This window comes from Chrysemys picta, chromosome 19 (assembly GCF_011386835.1).
Source record: "Chrysemys picta bellii isolate R12L10 chromosome 19, ASM1138683v2, whole genome shotgun sequence".
In the NCBI taxonomy this organism is placed as follows: Eukaryota; Metazoa; Chordata; order Testudines; family Emydidae; genus Chrysemys; species Chrysemys picta.
The window spans coordinates 1408377-1430259 of record NC_088809.1 but is presented as its reverse complement, the minus strand read 5'-3'; the positions used below and the strand labels follow the sequence as shown (position 1 = coordinate 1430259).

Here is a 21883-nt window from a genome sequence, read left to right as displayed (position 1 = left end):
CAGCTACGTCAGACGGGGGGGGGGGGACACGGCGTCGCCCCGCCCCCTCACGTAACGACGCCGCTGGCGGCTGCAGCCAATGGCATTCGCGCGCTCTGTTCAAATGGCGGGTGCGGCGGCGCGCGGCAGCGGAGCAGGTCGGGTCCCCATGGAGACCGCCGGGCCCCCGGCGGAGAGCGCGGCCGTGCGCGAGGTGAGGGCGGCCCCGGGGGAGGGCACCTGGTCGGGCGGGGCCCAGCGGGGGGTGGCGCCGCTCTCCCCGCCGGGCTCCGGCCCCCCCCGCGCCGCCTGCCCGGGTCACACGCGGTGTTTTTGTGTCCAGCCCCGGAAGGCCGCCGGCCGGGCCCCGCTCCAGGACCTGTCGCTGCAGCAGCCGCCGGCGCCCCCGAAGCCGACGTTCCCCGGGAGCCGGATGGAGCCTGTGACATGCTCGAGTCTCACGCCGCTGTTCCGCCGGCTGCGGCTGCAGGTGCGGGGGGCGGGGGCGCGCGGGGCCCGGGGGGGTCGGGCCCCTGCCGTGGGGAGCGCTCCACTCTCCTGTCTGGCCGAGCCCCGCCTTCCGGGGGGCGCGACCCCCAACCCTGCCGCGCTCGCCTGGGACAGGGGCGAGGTGTCCCCACTCCGGGCGCGCCGCACTGGGCACCTCCCTGACCCCTGGGTGACGGGTCATGTCCTACCATGTAAAACAAATACACGTTGTTTAATCAACAATTAGTTTTCAACAGAAGAAGGAGAACCCGTCACCCGGCCCTGTGACAGGGAACCTCACAAACCGTGTCTGGCACGTCGGGGCACTTCGCACTCTGTTCCTTGTAGGGCCCGGCCTCCTGCTCAGGCCCTGGCCAGGCTGCAGGGATGCTGCCGGTTGGACTCTTGCAATGGTGGTGGCCACTTACCTCTGGGCTTTGGGTGGTGGGACCCTTCTTCCAGCGTCAGCCGCCTGTCGGGTTAAGATCCCCCTCCCAGCCTGGCCAGCAAGGACCCTTGGCTGGGGGCATAGGTGCCAACTCTGGGGGTGCTCCAGGGCTGGAGGGTGCTCTGCACCCACTGGCACCAGTCAACTGTTTACTGCCCCTGGCCCCATCAGCTGTTCGGCGGGGCTCGGAGGGCCTATCCGCAGTTTTTTGCAGAGCCCGGAGCCAACGCCGATCAGCTGTTTCGGGGCCGATCAGCTGTTTCGGGCTCTGAGCTGCTGTGCTGATCAGCGTGGCTAAAACAGCTCTTTCGGGCTGTGCTTTTTAGCTGTTTTTGGCCACCAGCCAATCAGTGATGGGGACTCTCCTCCTGGGGCAGGGGCTGAGTGACCCCACCCCCACCGGTGCTGTGCCCCCCTCCTTCTCCTACCTGCTTCTTATGGGCAGCAGGTTGCTTTCTGTGCAGGGCCGGCTCCAGGCACCACCCCACCAAGCATGTGCTTGGGGCGGCACCTGGAGGGGGGCGGCACGGCGCGGCGCTCCAGCCCGAGAGCTGGGCCGCGACTGGGCTCAGCCGCCCTCCCCCCCCCCAGCGCTCCGGCCCGTTGGGATGAGCGGAGCCACTTCGGGCTTGCCGCCCTCCCCCCGGCACTCCGGCCCGTTGGGATGAACGGAGCCGCGGCGGGCTCGCCACCCTCCTCCCGGTGCTCCTGCCGGTCGGGGAGAGCGGGCCCGCGGCCAGGCTCCGTGCCCTCCCCTGCTGCGCTTGCGGGGGCGGCGGGAGGCTTTTTTGCCTGGGGCGGCAAAAAAGCTAGAGCCGGCCCTGTTTCTGTGGCTCTGCAGCTCCCAACCTCGCTTCAGCCTCTCAGCCAACTAAAGGCAGCAGCAGGTAAGTGTATTTCAAAGGGGGTCTTGGGGTGAGGGTGTCGGGGGAACGGGACTGAAACCTCTTCCCAGCCTCAAGTGGCTGTGCTGAGAGCCGGCATGTGGCTGTCTGCATGTGGGGGCACCGACTACAGCCCAGCTCTCTGCATCTGGCAGGGGGCTCAGTCAGAGGCGTCTCCAAAAACATCCCCTGGGCCCCCGCAGCACAGAGAGACTGAGAGTACCAGCCCCCGCTGGGCAGCTGGACCGGGATGGGCGGGGGGGGGGGGGGACGACGACGCGTCTCCTGGGTTGCTGCGGGGTGTGGCGCTCCCTGCTTGCCCAGGCAGAGACGCCTCCCTCTTGGAGACAGTGGCCACATGTCCATGTAGTGTGCTTGGTCCCCCTCCCTGGCATCTGGGTGACTGCCTCTTCCTGGGGTGGGGGATAGAAGGGAAAGGGGGAGGCAAGGGGCTGCGGGGGGTGGGGGGGAGGGAGAGAGAGAAACTCAAGCTATCAGGGGAAACCTTCCAAGCAGTGCAATCTCTGCCTTGGGGTGTGGCTGGAATCGTCTCCCAAGGGAAGGGCTAGTGTGTGACCCCTGGGGTACAACCTGGGCTGGCACTGTCTCCTGTCTAGTCCATGTGCTCTGGAAAACACATGTCCAAGCATCATGTTGGGGGGAGCAGGGATTGCTGAGTCCCAGGGTTGAGTAATTCTCTGGTGATGGTCATTGAATTGCTAATTGTCATTCACTTGCTGCACAATGGCTGGTGATGGTTGTGTAACATCCACTCAGCCATTTGGTCAAGTGCCTTGTTGTTTCTGCACTTGCAGCCTATTTCAGTAACACCATGCAGCACAATCTCATAATTTCATACACTTTAATGATATATTGTGACGAAGAGGGACTGTCCTTAATGTTTCCTCTGAATACTGTGTGGGTGCCTCAGTGTCCCCTATGTCTTAAGTCTCCAGTGTGCATAAATGGCCGACAATCTGTCTCCTAGCAACTAATGGCCAGGGCCTCCCCCCCCCTCCCCCCAAGGGGATAGCTAAAGGTGAACAAAAAGATCAGGTGACTTCCTGGCCCGGGAAAGAGACAAAGGCCAAAAAGGAGGGGCTGGAGGGGGTTTCAGTTTGGGCCTGGCTGGGGATGGGGAAGTGAGGGCAGACTGAGTTATCTGGCTCGCTGGGCCCCAGAATGGAGCCTGCTGAGGGATCCTGTTCTCTGGACCTACAAGCTCTGTTTTAGACCGTGTTCCTGTCATCTAATAAACCTCTGTTTTACTGGCTGGCTGAGAGTCTCGTCTGCCTGAAAAGTGGGGGTGCAGGACCCCCTGGCTCCCCAGGACCCCGCCTGGGGGGATTCGTGTGGGAAGCGCATGGAGGGACATATGATGAATGCTCCAAAGTCTGACCCGGGAGGTGAAGCCATGTGAGCTTCTTGCCCTGAAGACGGTCTGCTCCGAGGGAGAGGAGGCTCCCCAAAGTCCTGACTGGCTTTGTGGGGAGCAGTTCCAGAGCATCGCCTGGGGACTCCATGACATACATATTTTGACAGAACAGTGGGTTTCAGCAAATCAGAACCTTTCCCATGATACCTTACACGGCATGCTTTATATGAGCTATAAAGAATATATACAAATGATGAATATGGGGCTTACAGAGCACAGCACGCTACTCCCCCGAGGTATAGAGCAGTGGCTGTCAAACTTTTTTACTGGTGACCCCTTTCACAGAGCAAGCCTCTGAGTGTGACCCCCCCTGCCCCCTTATACATTAAAACCAGTTTTTTATATATTCACCACCACTATAAATGCTGGAGGCAAAGCAGGGTTTGGGGTGGAGGTTGACAGCTCGCGACCCCCCATGTAATAACCTCGCGACCCCCTGAGGGGTCCCGACCCCCAGTTTGAGAACCCCTGGTATAGAGTGTCCCAGCTAGAAACTCTAAGGCTTGGGACTTTTAAAAGGAGACTGGACAAAACATGCAGTAAGGATCAGCCCTGCGTTGGCAGGGAGATGGACTGAGCCAGGATGATCAGAGGGCTTTTTCCCCTGTAACTTCTATCATTCCATCCCACTCTTCCAGGAGTACAAATTCTGGTACTAAAGACCTGGTGCCTGGATCCCATATTGCCTTGCACTGGGATTGGGATTAGTGCCCTGATGTGCAACTCCTCCTATTGGGCCAGTGTCGATCCTGCTGTTAGTACAGGTGTTTCCAGGTGCCCTTGTGTTTAGCTGAACTCTTGGACTCAGTCCCTGAGTGTATCCACACTAAACTGAGCGCTAAGCTGACACCACTCTCCTGCTGTGTGGATCCCAGTGTGCCTGTACTGTGAAGTTTTGGCATGCGCATGTGGCTGTATTTATCTCATTGTGCGGGTAGTGCTACTTCCTTGGTGTGATGACGACGTTATGCTAAGATGAATCCTGACAACAGTGCCCTGGTGTGATGGTCACTCTGTGCTGTTCATGTGGGTCCTGCATTTTTGTATCTGTGTTGGTGGAGCCCTGTTGTTCCCAGGACATTAGAGAGACCAGGTGGGTGAGGTCATAGCTTTTATTGGAGCAACTTTTGTTGGTGAGAGACAAGCTTTGGAGCTTTCATAGAGTTCTTCTTCCTGAAGCAGAGTTCTGTGAAAGCTCAGAAGTGTCTCTCTCCCCAGCAGACGCTGGTCCGATAGAAGATATGACCTCACCCCCTTGTCTCTCTGTGAACAGCCTCCCTCCAAAACTGGCAGAGGGGGCGGAGAGGAGAGAGCGGTGGGAAGGGGTGGAGTGGGGGTGGGGCCTCAGGAGGGCACCCACCTGCAAAACCAGAAGTCAGCACCGATGGCTGGGGGTGTCTTTCTGTGCTGGGCCCTTTGCCCAGAATCCCCCCTTGGCTGGTCCCAGTTGCTCACCACACCTGGCTCTGTGGCTGCAGCTCTCTCCCCCACCCCCACCCCGGACACGTCTGCTCTGTGGCTGCAGCTCTCCCCCCCCAAGGACACGTCTGCTCTGTGGGCTGGCTGCTTCTGTGACTCTGCTCCCAGCTCTGACCTGTTCCCTGGGCTGCTTGTCTGGCCCCTCCGGCTGGCACAGCTCTGTCCCCTAGCTCAGCCCCACTCTGTCTGACCCAGGCAATTCCAGCTCACAGGGAGGACGGGACCCCCCTGGCCTTCTGATTCCCTGATTAGCCTGCCTGCCCTGTCAATCAGGCTGACCTGGAGCACTGGCCTCTTCCCATTGTCCGTGGGGACTGTCAGCCTCAGGGTCCTGATTTCCCATTGACCCTTCCCCTTTCTTTTGGCACTGGGAGCTAGCCGGCTAAAACACCCCCCTGAATGTTAGTAAGGGCACAACAGTCCCCTTGCATTGGCACTGATCCCACTTGCGAAGGGAGTCTTCTCCTGAGTCAGGCTGGCTAGTTTGAACCTGTCTGAGCCATGGGTCAGACTCCATGACTCCTGCTGACTGGCGCTTGCCTCTTGAGTGCAGGAGAGGGAGAAACAGTGGAGAAACAGTAGCCTGACTGCAGTTGAGGGGGTTGGTGTCTTGCCGTGGAAGAATGCAAGGGGGTTCCTCCACATAAGAGAGCCCCACAGCTCTCTAGGGTACCCTCCCTTCTGCACTGAACGCAAGCATGTTCCCTATATGCTGGGAAAGGGGCCTTCTGGGGTCAAGCTAGTCAAAGCCCGACATGCAGGATAGGCGTCCGCGTGTGTCAAAGGGGTGGAACAGCAGTGGGCAGGGGTTCTGCGGTGCTTGACCTTGTTATTTTTTCCCCTCCATGCAGGATGGCAGAAGCACGTTGCCTGGCTCAGAGATGTCACCAGCTATAAAAATCTGGGCAGACTCCCTGCCAAGCACAATGTTCAGCCCCAGAACTGTGGAGGAAAACAAAGCTTGGCCCAATACACAAGAGCAACAGCTGGATCTGGCTCCAAATAGCACCACGCCGAAGGCTTCTGAGGCCGCTGGTAGCCCCCAGCAAATGGGCCAGGGGGAAAATGCCATATCTGCCAGTTCTCTTCCTGTGGGTGATTCTGGGGAGGAGCTCTGGGCCCTGCCGGACAATTTTGGGGGGAGGAGGGCAGACGCTGCAGACTCTTCCCCGTTGGAGAGAGAGGTGGAGAAGGATGATGCAGACGGGCCATGTGCACCTGAGACATCTCAGGTTTCTAAAGTAACAGTGAGGATGGATGAGGCTCACACCCACGTGACAATGGCCGAGAACGAGCCCTGCCTGGACAGTGACCCTTCAGACACCAGGGCCATCCAAGACACTGCTGTTGAGCTGGGGGTGCAGGAGAAGCAGAGCCATGCTGCTGTAGCAATGGTCTCATTGGTCCCTTCTCTGTGCTCTCCTGAGAGGCCGGGCCTGCTCCTAGTGGGCTCTGCAGAGGGGTGTGACCCTGAGCAGGTGTCCGCGACACAGGTGCTTGGAAGCCCGCCTCCATCTGAGGAGAAGGGCATCTGGGCCGTGATTCCAGAGCCTGATTCTCCGGAGCCTCCCAGCAGCCTGGCCACCCTGAAGGAAACGGAAGGACATAGTAGTGCCATGCCTATCCCGGGGGGAGCAGTGTCGGTAAGTTGCCCCCTCCCTTTTGCTGGTGACCAGCCCAGCTTGCTGGTGACTGAAGAGGGCTCCCCTCAGGCTTCTGTCTGGAAGGATGTGGCTTCAAGTTCTGCTCAGAAGCCTTCCCTGCAGGCAGGAGGAGCAGCAGCTCTCACAACCCCAGTGCCCTTTCGTGAGGTTGGGTGCAACGTGGCCGGTACCATCTCCTGGATGACCCCACTGGCGTGGCTGGAGAAGAACATGGGCACCTCTGCTGTGATGGAGTCCTTGAGGCAAAGCCTGCCGCTGCCAGCTCTGCAGCAAGATGCAGGCACAAGTGTCACCCCAGTCTCCGCCTGCTCTGCGGGGACCTGGATGACTCCCCGAGCGCTGCTTGAGAAGAGCATGAACACCTCTGCGGAGTGGCCTGCCTGCGCAAAGGACAGTGCTGCAGAAACAGATTCTCTTCTCTGGCAGTAAGTTTCCCTGTTACCCACACAATTCTCTGTTACTCTCTCACTCCAGGGGCACCCACCCGTACCCAATTCCTAGGGCTCAGGGTGTACTCTTTGTGGGTTTGCAGGACATTTTAGCAGTAAAAGAGCCTTACACGGTCATACCCTTATCCTCTAGTTATTAACAATAACCAAGGCGAATACACATGCTAAGCATACAGTGCTAGACTCGCCAATCCTGATCAGGTAGGCGGACTTTCTCTGTTGACCAGGCAAGGTCAGGCTCACCTGGATTCTGGTTGCTGCATGTCGTGGTCGTGCAGAGGATTCTTAGCAGCTTTGATCTTAGGCTGAGTCTTAGAGGTGAGTTCTTCTTCCAGGTCTTTCCTTCTTTTTCTTCTGTTCTTTCTCTGCTGGTTTCCTTGGACCCCAGTCTATATAGTGAAACTTGAGTCCTGCTTAGCTAGACCTTAACCAATCATTTTACTAACCAATCCTAACATATTGTAACACAATTCTCTAACCTAATCACACCCCACCACCTTAATTTTGTTAGGTGTAAATTAATTATGTAACAGACAGAGATCATGCAGACAAACAATAGAGAAGAGGGGACCATAGAGATAAAACAATGAAGAAATGAGGATTTCACAACCACAACTGTTAAATGATTTCTTGCCAGACAGGCTGCTATCAAACTAAGTTTTCTTTAACCATCGTAAGATTTGTTTCTGTATCTGGTGATGGTGGGGGCCATTAGTAAAGGAGTCTTCTGAACAGCCTGATCTGACAGTGTTTTAATGTAATGTAGATGGAATGTGAGGATGTGACTTCCTGCTTCTCAGCTAACGGCTGCTTCTCTCCTAACATGGCTGCAGGAAAAGGCCTGATCCTGACATCGCCAGGTCCTTGGGGTTAGTCGGCGTTCCTAAGCTGGGAGCCGTTTCTGTAGTTCACAGGGGGTCTGTGCTCCTGAAGCCCCTCACAAATATCTTCTCCCACCAGCTGTTCCCGAGAGCACCTGAGCACCTTGTCCCGGGCGGAGCTGGAGGGGCGGCTGGAGAGCACGCTTATCATCATTGAAGCCCTCTCGTGCCAGCTGCGGGATTGGCAGCAGAACCAGTGGCCAGTTCCTCGTCTGGGGCCGGCAGACCAGAGAGACGTGCTCACGCAGACTGACGTCACCCACCCCAAAGCAGTAAGAGGCCCACTGTAGTGATGAGACCACGTGCGTCTGGGGTTGCAGTGGGATGGTCCCAAGCAGAGGAGGAGGGCAGGTGTGGCCATGAGTTGTGCCCGCCTCCCCTCTGGCTGAGTAGATCAGAAACTTCCCCAGTTGCCTACCAGTTAATTGCACTAGATAGTGGAGCCCGTGACTGCAGTCAGGCAAAGGGATGCTTGGCAGCCCCCCGTATGCAGTGCCAGGCAAGATGGGTGGAAGGGCGCTAGCCTAGAACTCTGGAGACCCAGGTTCTATTCCCTTTCTGCTGGACTTCCTGTGTGACCTTGGGCGAGTCACTTACCCTCTCCGTGCCTCTGATTTCTAGCTGTGCCATGGGGACAATAGCCCTGCCTGCCTTCCAGGAGAGACCTGCTAAAGGTTTGGAGGGGCTCAGATGCTGCAGAGGTAGGGGCCGTAGAAATCCTAGCTAGCTAGTGGGTCTGCAGTACTGGGGTGTGTCCAGAACTTCCGCTAGGTATGCAGCGGGGTAGTGCTGCGCTCTCCCTGGCCAGCGCTGCCAGACTCCTGCACTGCAGCTAGCGCTTGGACTCCAGTGCTCCAGATCAACAGGCCCCTCAAAGTACATAAGGTCCCACTGGGGGTAAGTGGAGCAGAAGTGATGTGGGCTGAATGGGGATTGTTGAGTTCAGAGCTGATGAAACCTGGTCCCATGGTTGCCTGCTGCTACAGCACGGGCTAATCAAATCATGCGCATGGCTGGGCTGGCTCTCGCCAAGTTGGAGAGCTGCAGCAGTCCTTGCTGTTCCTGGCCTCCTGGTTACACTCGCCTGACTGCACCACTGACCACCAGCTCCTCGAGGAAGGAAGCTGCAAGCAAGCATGTCCCCAGCCAGTGGGTGGGGGAGTGGCCGCATCCCTTGGCATGCGGGGCAGGGGGGTCTGGGGAGGGGCAGCACCTGGGGGACGCTTGCAGCTGTTAGAACTAATGGTGATGCAAATGTCATGGCAACTGCTTAAATCTAGCCCTGCTGGGCAGAGATGCTGCCCCAGGCGCCCCATCTCAGGCTGAACCTGGTTCACGTGTCCCTGGGGGAAGAAGATGAGGTGTTCAGCCTGTCTGGCTCTGCTGAGCCTCAGGCATGGGCAGAGTTGGCTCAAGCCCTGCCCACCGTACCCTGTGAGAGACAATTCTCCTAGCCCTGTGAGTGATGGCTTGGGGATGGAATATCTTCCAGGAGGAGCAGCTTTATCATGACTTGTACATGGCAACCAGAGAGAGACTCAAGGCCCTGCAGCGGACCCGGGAGGACGAGCAGGATCTGAAAGAGGAGCTGGAACAGGCCAGGGAGGCAATGGTAGGTCCTGGAGGGGTTTGTGTACAAGGAGGGTAGAGTGCCTTCAAGGGGATGGGTGCTTCCACGGCTGGTTGTCCAAGTGTGGCTTCCAGTGAGAACAGCTGGAGCTGGTTAAATGTCCAGGACCATCTCTCAGGCTACGTCTTCACTACCCGCCTGAATCGGCGGGTAGAAATCGCTCTCTCGGGGATCGAATTATCGTGTCTCGTTGGGACGCGACAATCGATCCCCGAATCGATGCTCGTACTCCACCAGCGCAGGTAGGAGTAAGCGCTGTTGATGGAGCCGCGGAGGTCGATTTGCCGCCGTCCTCACAGCGGGGTAAGTCGGCTCGGATACGTCGAATTCAGCTGCGCTATTCGTGTAGCTGAATTTGCGTATCTTAAATCGACCCCTCCCCCCCATCCCCGGTAGTGAGGATGTAGCCTCAGGGGCTAAGCAAAATGGACTCCTGACTCCTCCTTGTGCTCCCCAACGAGTCACCCGCTAAAGGGAGGCAGGGCCAGATCACAGGGGGGACGTTCTGCTCCCCATCCCAGGTGTTGTAACAAGCGGGCCCCCCGCTTTAGGTATCGATTCCATGTACAGTGGGTCCTCTGCGAATGGCCACTCTAGGGACAGATGGCTCGTCTACTTGCTCATCTGCACATGCAGACACTTGGGCCTGTCTCTGAAGGCAGGAGGCTGCCTAACAAGGGTCGTCACTTATACAGGTTCCTCTGCTACACTGGTGGCAATTTGGTTACACCACCAGATGGCCAGTGGGTCCTGGACCCTTGGCTGGTGCCCAAGTCCCAGTGGTGGCCTTTTGAATAGGGTTCGCAAAGCCACATCTGCGGTGTGAATGCTCCTCTTGTCTTGCAGAGATCCTGGACTGTGGAGTCTCAGTCGTTCCTGGACACCGCAAATACTTCCCTGCAGAATCTACAGGAAGACCGAGGAACCCTAAACCAGCAGGTGAGATTGTCCGGCTCTGCGACCCTCTGTGGCTGAGCCTCTGAGCGCTAGCATGTGTATGTCGGCCCTCGGAATGTGCCTTCGATTCTTCCGACAGCCCCTGGAGAGGGCCGGGCCTGGCTCGCGGGGCCCTGGGTTCGTTGGAGCACTCAGCGGCTGGGATGTCAGACGGCTCTAATTCGTGAGACTTGTCCCTGTGGAGCTGGTCACACCTGCGTTGCCAAGGCTCTGGGTGGGGTGGGTCCCCCAGGGAGGTGGCCCAGCCTGGTGGCCTTGGTCCCCAATGCACGGGCTGGGTGAGCGGCGCCTCTGGAGGAGCATGGGGCAGTCCTGCGTTGGGCCTGGAACCTCTGGGATTCCATGGGGACTCCAGGCTGTCCTCAGGGGCACTCTCCTCCTCCTCCTCCTTGTAGCAAGACCAGGTGAGGGCCCTGCTCTCCAGGAACCGGAGCTCGCTGGACAAAGTGGCGGCCAAACTGAAGAGCTGCCTGGCGGAGCGGGATGAGATGCGGAGCCGAGCAGCCGAGGCCCTCAAGGCTAAAGACGCGGTAAGAGGCTGACCCCTGTGGGATGCTGTTCAGAGGGCAGGGCTGGGCTGTGGTGGTGCTGGGCCCAGAGCGTGACCTGCCCCACTAGTGGGGTAGGAGTGAGAGCAGCTGGCAGCACTGCCTAGCCTGGGCCTGGTGGCCGGGGCTCTGCATGCCAGGGCTGACTTCAGCCCCAGTCTCGCTGCTAGCTCTGCAGTGCTGGGGGTGCTGCTGGTGTCTCCGGGGGGGCGGGTGCCTCGCAGCTCAGTGGCAGCCATGCCAGTGGATAGGTGGGGTTGCCTGTCTCTGCGTGAGCCCTGGACAGCCCCCCTCAGCCAGTCCCACTGGCACTCGAATAGAGTGCTGGATGACCTGTCGGCAGGGAGCTGCGCCCTGGGCCAGCGAATACAAGGGGGTGGGATTAAGGACTCGGCTGAGGCCTCCCCAGTACTTCAGCAGAGGGGCACGAGGGAGAGCCCTGCCCTGCAGCTTGAGTGTAGCACTGGTGCTTCCTCCGTGACCCCAACAGCTGAATCTCCCACGTGTGGGTCCTGCTGCTGCTGTGTGCTGGGGCTGTGCCGTCCCTTGGCAGTGGGGATATCAGGGCTCCCTGGGGCACCTGGCAATGGTGGCACTAGGCTGGTGGGTCACTGCTAAAATCCCCACATGCACGTGTCTCCCCCTCCCCAGAGTGATCTGGTTCTGGAGGCCTTCCGTGTCCATGCCAGCGCTCGGCTCGGGGCCCTAGAGCAGGGATTGGAGTCCCAGCGGGAGCTCTGCACCCTTATTGAGGAGGCTCGTGAGCACCAGGTAAGGAAGGGTAGTGGGCTCTGCGTGCGTGTCTGGCCCTGCTCTTGACCCTGTGGGCCCAGCCAGCTTGCTGGAAACCTCGTGTTCTGCCCACTGCACAGGCTCGGCCTGGGGACTGCTGAACTTGTGATTCAGTCCGATATGCTGCAGCTTGGGGCAGCGTTCTCCTGTCTCTGCCATTAGTGATGTGGGGTGTTCCCCTGCCAATACTTAAGCAGCCTCATGCCTTGAGACCAGGCCAAAGACCGGTTCCTCTGCACTTCCATTGGGGGCGACTGACTACACCCTCAGCTCTCCAGAAGGTCTTGGACTCTTGGCTGCTGCCCACGTCCCAGCACCCGCATCGGCAATGCGAGCGCTCCTCTTGTCTTGCAGAGATCCTGGACTGTGGAGTCTCAGTCGTTCCTGGACACCGCAAATACTTCCTGCAGAATCTACAGGAAGACCGAGGAACCCTAAACCAGCAGGTGAGATTGTCCGGCTCTGCGACCCTCTGTGGCTGAGCCTCTGAGCGCTAGCATGTGTATGTCGGCCCTCGGAATGTGCCTTCGATTCTTCCGACAGCCCCTGGAGAGGGCCAGGCCTGGCTCGCGGGGCCCTGGGTTCGTTGGAGCACTCAGCGGCTGGGATGTCAGACGGCTCTAATTCGTGAGACTTGTCCCTGAGGAGCTGGTCACACCTGCGTTGCCAAGGCTCTGGGTGGGGTGGGTCCCCAGGGAGGTGGCCCAGCCTGGTGGCCTTGGTCCCCAATGCACGGCTGGGTGAGCGGCGCCTCTGGAGGAGCATGGGGCAGGCCTGTGTTGGGCTTGGAACCTCTGGGATTCCATGGGGACTCCAGGCTGTCCTCAGGGGCACTCTCCTCCTCCTCCTCTTGTAGCAAGACCAGGTGAGGGCCCTGCTCTCCAGGAACCGGAGCTCGCTGGACAAAGTGGCGGCCAAACTGAAGAGCTGCCTGGCAGAGCGGGATGAGATGCGGAGCCGAGCCGCCGAGGCCCTCAAGGCTAAAGACGCGGTAAGAGGCTGACCCCTGTGGGATGCTGTTCAGAGGGCAGGGCTGGGCTGTGGTGGTGCTGGGCCCAGAGCGTGACCTGCCCCACTAGTGGGGTAGGAGTGAGAGCAGCTGGCAGCACTGCCTAGCCTGGGCCTGGTGGCCGGGGCTCTGCATGCCAGGGCTGACTTCAGCCCCACTCTCGCTGCTAGCTCTGCAGTGCTGGGGGTGCTGCTGGTGTCTCCGGGGGGCGGGTGCCTCGCAGCTCAGCAGCAGCCACGCCACATCAACAGCTGAATCCCCCCACGTGTGGGTCCTGCTGCTGCTGTGTGCTGGGGCTGTGCCAGGGCTGTCAGGGCTCCCTGGGGCACCTGGCAGGGGTGGTGCTAGGCTGGTGCTCAGCAAACGCCGAGGAGCTGAGAGTGAGTCAGCACCTCCTGGTGCAAGATGGCCATGTGAGCAGTGCCATGCTTAGCGGCCAATGGCTGGAGTGTAGCTGCAAGGAGGCCTGTCCCCCAGATGTCTGGCGCAGACCCGAGGATGCCAAGAGGCAGACGATTTGAGCACAGTGGGCGTTTGCCATCCAGGGGTCAGAACACGGCCCCTTTTCCAGCATTGCCATCTGGTGTAGAACTGCTGCCCTGCCCCTCCTGTATCTTTGGAGGGCATTAGAACGCCTGAGCACTCGTCCCATTTGGGATGTGGGTGCCAGCAGTGTCCAGCTTTTGGTCCCATTGGCTGGGCCAGAGAAGCCCGCAAGGGGCAGGATTGAGCAGTGAGCCGGGTGCTGTGGTCTGTTGCAGGCTGCCAGGGAGCTGGAGGCGGTTTCTGGGAGGCTGGAGGAAGTGACTGCAGAGCTGCAGGGTTCTGTAGCCCAGGTGGATCAGCTGACTGTGGCAAACTCCCGGCTGGGAGCAGGTATGTCCTGCATGTGAGGCTGGGTCTCTCGCTGTCTTGTGTGGATGTGCAAAGGCCCAAGCGGTGGCAGCAGCTGGCCCTTCCTGGGGTGAGAGCCTGGGAGACGCTGTCTGCTGGTCACATGCTGGGGTACAAAGCCCAGACCATGTCTTGCTATGCCAAGGACTGAGCTGAGCATCCGGCGCCTCTCACATTGGCTAGAGGGCCCCGCTTGTAGCAGTAGCTGCCTGTTCCGTTGGCATGTCAGTACCCTGGAGATTGCTTGGAGGGCATCTTGCTGACTGCTCCAACGGCTGGATAAGACTGATGTGCCCCCACCCCCCCAATACAGTATCTGGGCGGCTGCTTAAGACCTGCTCTGGGGGGGGGGGAGGCAAGGGCTCCTCTACCGTCTCAGCTTTGCACATCCACTGATGCCAGCTGTGCAGCTAACCTCTGTGCTGTGCTCCATGCCCTAGATCTCAGCACACTGTTGAGAGACCTGGCCAGCCTGCAGCGTGAGCGGGATGAGCTGCAAGAGACGCGTGCAGACCTGTCGGAGGAGGCGGCGCGGTGAGTCTCCAGCCTCCGGGTGCTGACGCTGGGGGGCGTGGGCGGGGCCACAGAAGCAGAGCGCTGCGCAGTCCAGTGACTGAATAATGAGGAATAAACTGATGCCCTAAGGGGGGCTCTTGGACTATCCTGGTTCTCCTGCTTCCGCTCCCCTGAAATTCACTTCTGTTCTGAGTGGGTCTCTTGGGCAGAGCCTGCAGCTGGCAGCCAAGCGACACACTCATTGCTTCCTTCCTTCCTGTCTCAGGCTGACCAGGGAGCAGGAGCTTCTCCGGCAGCAGCACGACAGGGTGCATCAGGAGCTGCGTGAGATGACCGAGAGCCGCGAGGTAGAGGCTGGGTGGGGTGGGCTAACCCTTCTGTTAGGGGCACAGGACACTCGCTATGCTAATGGCCCCTATGGCAGCCTGCACAGACCAGGACAAGTTAACGTCGCCTCCTCCCTGCACGTAGGCCCGGAACTGGAGCTGCCAGGCCCCACTGACTGCTCAAATGTCCTTTCAAAAACCCCTCCCGTGCCCCAGAGCAGCACTGAGGGACACCGAAAATGCTGGGCATCCTAACTGTGCAGGTGCAAATCCTACTGGCCCTGGGCTTGCCATATGTGGTGCCAGACCCGTGCCATAAAACCTCCTGTCAGCCAAGGGGCCAGTGTCCACTTGGCAGCTAAATCTCTCCAAGGAACTCTCTCTCTGCCTTGGGTCCTAGCCCTCCTCACTACTCTGAAGGGCTGCGATGGCCCATCCTGCCCTTGCTTCCACTCCTTAACCTTCTGGCATCTGATACTCCAAGTGCATCAGTTAGAGAACGATGCTGTTGTAGCCTGTGGAGGCTGGAATCCCAAGGCAGACGTCCCGCTCCAGCAGTTCTTGAGAAAGCCATGGCTGAAGTCACGTAAGAACTGGCTGAGCGTGGAGAGCAAGATGGGTATTGGAAGGTCTGGTATTTCACAAGCTGCAAGGGCTGAACAAGTTCATAAATGCCGTGGGGAGCAGTTGCCTGTTGCTGACCCTGTGCTCGGTCTTTTGATCCCTGTGATCAGCTCTTCCCCAGCCATCTCTGTGCAGTTACCCCTGGGCGTGAGACTTGGGTGGGCCTTTCCATGCACTTGAATGCCTGACTGGTCCAATCCCCCGGGAATCGGACTGGCTGCCGCAGCTCTGGCCTTTGCACGCCCCAGTGCAGTGAGTCATCCCATCCCGTATTTCCCAGCAGAGTCTGCTGGCAGATGAGGGCCTGGGGGCGGAGCGAGGTGTGAGGGTGGGACTCTGATTTTTCCAAGCACTCTGAGAAAGGGGGGAAGACTACCGAGCTGTTGCTGGGCTCTGAGGCCTGTTAGATGAAAGATCCCCTGATACTGGGGGCAGGCCTCACCAGTCCCTCAAGTGAGAATGGGGTGAGGGAGGAGTCTCAGCTTGGGCTCCTGCAGGAAGGTAGAGTGGGAATTGAGCTCCTGGTATGAACATGGCCCTCCTTAGCCGTTCCTGGCCTGCATGCGCTGAGGACCCCACGCTGTACCAGCTCCCGCTCCTCACTAGTAAATGTTCACGGGCGTGTCTCTTCCCTCCGCTCCAGTTCATTGACCAGGAGAACCGTGTGTCCCGGGAGCAGCTGACCGAGACAGAAAACGAGCTGAGAGCCACCCTTGCAGTCCTGCGAGAGCGCAGCATGCAGTACGAGGACCTGAAGGATGCCTACCAGCACCTCCAGTGAGCCAGCAGCTCCGCTCTGCCCCTCTGAGCCCTTTGTGTGTGTCGTGCCCAATGAACAGAGAGCCTGTGCCGGGAGAAGGAGCTTGGCATGTCTCTGGTCAGCTGGCGTGCAGGTTCCCCTCCCAACTTCACTCACGGCTGGGAGGCAAAGGGCGCCAGTGAACGAGCCCCTCAGTGCACCCTAGTACATCCCTGTGGGAAACCCATGGGCACTCTGGCTGGGCACAGCTGGTCTCATCCTCTGCTTATTCAAATGGCACCTCCACATGTCCCTCTGTTCTCTGGCCATTGAACCCAGCCGCGCCACGAGGCTGCCTTGACGTGCCTCCCATCTCTCCCCTCCCCACTCTGAGAGGGTGGGGCCTGGGTGAGCACTAAGCGAGCTGACTCCCCTGTTCTCCCCAGGAAGGAACGGGACACCCTCTGTGAGGAGCTCGACTGCAGCAAGGCAGAAGCCCTGGGCTTGCAGCTCATCAGGGACAAACTCCTGAAGTCCTCCCTGGAGCTCGCTCAGACCAAGGAGAGGCTGCTGGACCTCACGGACGTTCTCCAAGCTGCCCTGCCAGGAGAGGTAGGAGCCCAGGGAACTGCCCTCTAGCTGTTGATCACAGCAGCATGGGTTTCTCCAGCCCGTCTGCCCTGGGGAAGCAGAGCAATGTCTGTAATGCTGCCTTGGCATCTGTGTGGTCCAGCCACTCAGACATTCTCTTGTCATTGAAGGCTGCTGATGCTGCATCATGGAGCAGAGTGTGTACCCCTCGCAGCGGGCCCAGCTCCTTCGTGGGCAGCGTCTTGAAAGCTGTGGCAGGAAAAGGTAGGATGTGGCTGCCAGAAATTGCTTATTGGCTCTGGTTCTTGTCTGCTGCTCCAGAAACCCTGCCTGTGTGGTGGGGGCTGGGTTAGTGCTTCACAGATAAGGAGGGGCGTGAAGTGCTCTCTACACCAGGGCCGAGTCTCCCTCTGCAGGCCTGTCATGCAGGGACCCTCCCCTCGGTATTGGAGATGTCTCCATTGCAGTGAGTGGGGTGCACCTTCCCACAAGGCTTTGCTCTGCCGCTTGCTCAGAAGTCACATGGTGACACTGAAGCAAGGCGGAGGTGGTTACAGCTGCCCAGCCTGCTCCCATGTCTGGGAAGGAGCCATCAAGCTCCCATTGCCCCCGGCTCTACCGCCGAATCCTGCGGCTCTGCTCTCCCTTCCCGTGACGGGTCGGGCTGCATTAGGCTTCGGCCAGGGTGGTGGATGAATTCTGATGAACCTGCCACAGAAAACCAGCTCTGCTTGAGGCCCAGAACACCACAGCCGTGGGCTGCCTCTGACCCCAGAGACAGATTGCTCCAGTGAGGAGCATCGGTGCTTCTGTGGCAAACAGGCCCCTTGATGCCCAGGGCTCCCTGCCTGGGGTTAGGCCTCCTTCCCACGCTGCCTGCAGACGGGATGGTTCAGCTCTTCAAGGCTGGTGCCGTTCCTCTCCAGGCCTGCCAGGATCACCCACCGCAGGGGTCACAGCCAGAAAGCCCAGAACCATTGCTGCCTTGGGATGGCCTGGTTCTAGGGCTCCTCGCATGGGGCGCGGTGAGGGGGTGCTGTGAATGGGGCCTCAGCACCAGTCCCCTCTCTCGGGGCCCAAGCCCCAGGGACTCCCCAGAGGAGAAGGGAAGTTCCCGGATCTGTGCAGGCACCATGGCCTAGCAGTGGGTCAGGGTCATAGAAAGGGGTAACCTGTGCTGATCACCCAGCACCAAGCCCCTCTGACCTGCTTTGTTACAGGCATCGATGAAGAAGCTGCTGGAGGCTCGACCGCATTCACCAAGGTTGAACCTGCTACTCCTCCGATGCCAGCAGGTAACGGCCTGGTGTCTGTCCTCTCCTCCCTTGCCAATAGGCATGGCCTTGCTGGGCCCCAGTGTAAAGGGCGCCGGTCTGGTCACAGGAGGGGTCCTGGAGCAGGGCCATGCACTAGGCTTTCCCAGGGAGCCAGGCCTGTTCCTTCATCCAGGTTTGACTCTGCGACTGGTTCCCTCTGGTAACTGCTCAGCACCATGAGGCAAAGGGGCTGGGGGCCTTGGCTATGCAGGCGGGCTAACACTGCCTGCTGTTCCAGGCATAGCATCTGGTGTCTGTTCCTGGCCTGGTGCTTGCTGGGTAATTAGAACCTGAGCAGGGTATAACACATGGGTTTGTTTCCTTTCTGCTTGCGAGGGGTTCTCTGTGAACCCTGGCATTGAGGGCTAGCTCCGTGCACTGTGAGCCATTGCTCGCCTGCCGTCTGCTCTGCCCCCAGAGATCGAGGAGAGTCTCCAGGAGACGGTCTTGGAGCTGAGAGCTGCTGTGTCTCATCTCATCACACTGAGCTTCCAGAGCCAGAAGGCGGCACAGCACGAGGCTCAGGAGCTGCAGGCTAAAATGTAAGTTCAGCATCTGGCCCTCGAGTCAAAGGAGAAGTGATGGGGGTGCCCAGTGGGCTCTGGGCAGTACCACTGCTACTTGCTGGCCTGTCGCTCCCCCTCTGCCATTGGCCATGGAGCAACACCTCTAGGACTGTGACCCCCAGGAGCTAACCCGGTCAACCTCCAGCCCGAACATTACCCTGGGTGGCAATTCCATACACAGAGTCCTTTCCCTGCCCAGCTGGCACCCCTCAGCAGGACTGGCGGGTCCTCTTGTCATGGCCCCAGATGCCAGGCAGAGCTGGTGTTGATTGATTACTCTCCCCTCATGTCCAGTCCTGAGGCCAGGTCCTTGGAGGGGGCAGATTGGAGCAGCGGGTGCATGAGCTGAGCCCAGTGGCTGCTGGGCAGTGTCAGCCAGAGAGCAGCACTTGGCTCCCCAGGGAGGCAGGTTGACCCCTGTGGTGGGTGATCCTGGCAGCCCTGGAGAGGAACGGCACCAACCTTGAAGAGCTGAACCATCCCGTCTGCTTTGTGCCCTCTGAGGAGACTCAGTTCGGCTCTTCCTCTCATAGCTGTGACCATCAGCGCCAGCTGGAGAGCCTGGAATCCAGGCTCCAGGCAGAGATCGATGCCCGGGATGCAAACCTTGCCAAGCTAAACAAGACCCTGGGAGTCAGGTTTCAGGTGAGCAGGCGCCAGAACTGGGTTAGGTGTGAACTCCAGGGCAGAGCTGATCTGGGACGTGGACCAGGCAGGCTCAGATTCTAGGCCATGGGAGAATCTGGGTAACTGTTTTTTTCCATCCCCTGCAGCCGCTCGCTAGCCTGATCTAACGCGGCACTTGTGTGGCTCCCCAGCGTCCCTGTCTGAGGGCCTGTTACTGGCTGGGTCCGGAGTATTCCTGGCTCAGGACTTGGCAGAGCACAGGGAGCCTGGCACAGGACTGCTCCAGCCTAAGAACTACCCTGGTCTGGCTGTGCAGGGCCAACTGTAACGTCTGCATTGGGGCAGGCTGGGATCCTGGTGTGACTGACCCCTCGCTACCTGTGGAGATGGGGCAAGATAACCCTGGTGGCAGGGGAATGGTGTTGGGATTCACCTGACTGAAGCTGCTGGTGAACTGAGGGCTTGTGCCTAGCCCGTTGCCCGCCTCTGACCTGTGCTGAGTGTCTGCTAGCAACTTTGTCACAGTGACTGCAACAGACACAAAACCACAAGCTGCCTCCCCTCAGGCCTGGGCCTGGGCCCGGGCCCCCTCTTTGCCTGCTCCTTTCCTGGGAGAGTGGCATGTCCAAGACTCTGCTGCAAGGGAGGTGCCACTCAGGGAGACCCTATCCTAAATGCTGCCACCGTCTCTCCTCAGACCGAGAAGGAGCTGCAGGACATTGTGCGCCAACAGGAGGAGAAGATGCTGCAGCTCATTGACCGGAGTGGAGAAGTCACGGTACCCGCCTCTGCAGGCTGGGGGCATGTTGGGTTAGATCCTGGAATGGGCTCGGCCCTGCTGCCCGCTGCTGTCCTGTACATGGCACCGTACTGAGCAGCAGCCCTGGGGGCCCCTAGAGGCTGGGGCTGAGTCCTTTGCCCCACTCCCCAGCATCTCATTGGCTTCTCTCCCCTTAGAGTCTGAAGGCAGAGGTCTCTCACCTGAAGCACCTGCTCCGGCGTGCGGAGACGGAGGCTGAGGTGCTGTGGGAGGAGGTGAGGGGACGGGAGCCCGACACAACACCACTGGATGCTGACGCTGTCCAGGAGAAAGTCTGGCTACGGCAGGAGGTGAAACCAGCGGTGCTCGGGCAGGGCCAGATTCTGGTGCAGGATAGAAGGGGCTCGGGGGAGGGGGGAGAGCTTGCTCTTGGCCTAGGACACTTGCATAGCATGGGGCTGACTGCCAAGAGACAGGCGCCCCAGGGCTGTTGGCATTCATTTGCCCCCTCCCATGTGCCCTTTCTTGCTACGTTGCGGCTCCTTTCTATTCATGCTCTGGAGAGGGAACAGGGAGAGGCCCCACAGCCCTGCTGGGGGTTAGACAGTGGGTGCTCCCAGCCTGGCGGTGGGAGGGGGGAGTGCTGGGCATGGCTAGGCCCTAGATGGTCAGCATGCTGGGCATGGGCTGGCCAATGGCAGAGAAGGGGAGGCAGTACGTGCCCTGGTTGGGAGCGGCTGGCACAAGGAGAGAGCCAGCTCTTTGGGGGCTGGTGGGGTCTGTTCTCTCCCCAGCCCCGAGTCAGGCTCAACCCTTGGCTGTGGGCATCTAGCTGCATCGTGCCCCTGCACCAAGACTTGGCTTGTCTTGCAGGTGAACAAGCTGAGGGAGCTACTCCTGGAGACGCAGCGTGACTACCAGGACCAAGTAAGGGCAGGGCCTAGGTGGCTCATCTGCGATTTGGGGGGGGGGGGGGGGGGGGAGGGGGGGAGTGTGTGTCTGGCTGCTGGTTCTCCTGCCCAGCTGCTAAGCCGTTAAATTGCAGCTCTGGGGTTTGCTCTGCCCCCCGTCCCCCCCTCCCTCACTTCTGCACAGCTCTGTGTTCTCCTTTGCAGAGGAGAATTCTGGAGGGGAAACTCCATCATGCCCAGATGGTGCTAAGGAGCCGGGAGGAGATGCAGGAGAAGATCAAAGAGGTGAGGCCCTTTGGGGAGGGGCTCTCCCTACAGCGGTATGATCTGGCTGATCAGGCTCCTGGCATGGCTAACTGACAAACAGCCAGGGCTCCCCTCCCCCCCATCACACTGCCTATTTCCACACTGCCAGCACAAAGCCCTCTGGAGAACAGCTGCGTCTTGGGGAGGGGCCCAGCATCGCAGGTGAGGCTGCCTTCAGAAGGGCCTGGTCTGGCAAAGGACCATCCCCTCCATCCCATTCTGCTGCTGTCCCTGAGGGGCTCCCCACCTGCTACCCCATGCTGAGGGCAGGAAGTGGCTTGTGTGCCGTCACTGCAATAACCATGGCTGCTCCGTGTCCTGCCTTCTGTAGTCAGGAAGGTTCTGGGGCCTGCCCAGGCCTATGTGCTACCAGCTGGCAGGCCGGAACCGTTCACACAGTTGCCTGGTGTTAAGCTTGAAGGCTATTGATGGAGACCTCACTCGGTGTGGCCTGCCTGTCCCATTCCTAGCTGCTGGAGTCCTGCTCCCCCACCTCCAGCTTGGCTGCAGCTCCTCAAACTCTTCCTCCTTTCCCAGATACTCTCCTCCATCCCGGATGTGGTGACTGCCGGCTCCCGGGAGGTCCAGAACCTGCTGCGCTACCTCGGGCTGAAGCTGGCGGATGGCGACAGATGCTCTGGGGACGCACTGTAGCCATGAGCTGTGATTCGCTCCGTGTTTGGAAGCCCCTTTGCTTAGCGCCCCCTGTATTTTAACTGAGCCCGGTTGTGTTACTGTTCCTGTCTGGAACACAAGTGGTGTGTGTGTGTGTGTGTGTGTGTGTGTGTGTGTAAATTAAAGTTTTGACACCCTGTAGTGCTCTGCCTCTTGCCTGATCTGAGAGCCAAGCTTGGGGCTCACTAACACACTAACGGCCCAGGTAGGTGCTGTGCTGCCTCTGACTGGCTGGAGTTCATTCCTTGGGTTCTCTGCTGCCTGCCAGGGGCGCATTCATAGTAACTGTCTGAGAGCACCTGGCATGACCCCCTGCCCCTGGTCAGAGCAGTCTGACTCCCCAGCCCCATTCCTTTGGACTTAGCATGGGGCAGGTGCCTGCTCCTCC

At 59.5% G+C, this 21883-nt stretch overlaps 1 protein-coding gene across 1 annotated transcript; it reads left to right on the top strand.

Annotated features, from left to right (window-relative positions):
• The first annotated feature begins 22 nt into the window (after nt 1–22).
• SPAG5 (sperm associated antigen 5) lies at nt 23–21636 on the top strand. Its single transcript, XM_065573078.1, is given in 25 exon segments — nt 23–193; nt 323–469; nt 5566–6803; nt 7788–7980; nt 9201–9320; nt 10185–10277; nt 10691–10825; nt 11495–11614; nt 11990–12035; nt 12038–12081; nt 12492–12626; nt 13406–13520; nt 13979–14072; nt 14320–14401; nt 15648–15781; nt 16190–16355; nt 16505–16598; nt 17555–17629; nt 18069–18192; nt 18750–18861; nt 19541–19621; nt 19801–19953; nt 20477–20530; nt 20719–20799; nt 21358–21636. Coding segments are annotated over 25 exon segments (3867 nt in total). The 5' UTR covers nt 23–79; the 3' UTR covers nt 21475–21636.
• Nucleotides 21637–21883: the final 247 nt, after the last annotated feature.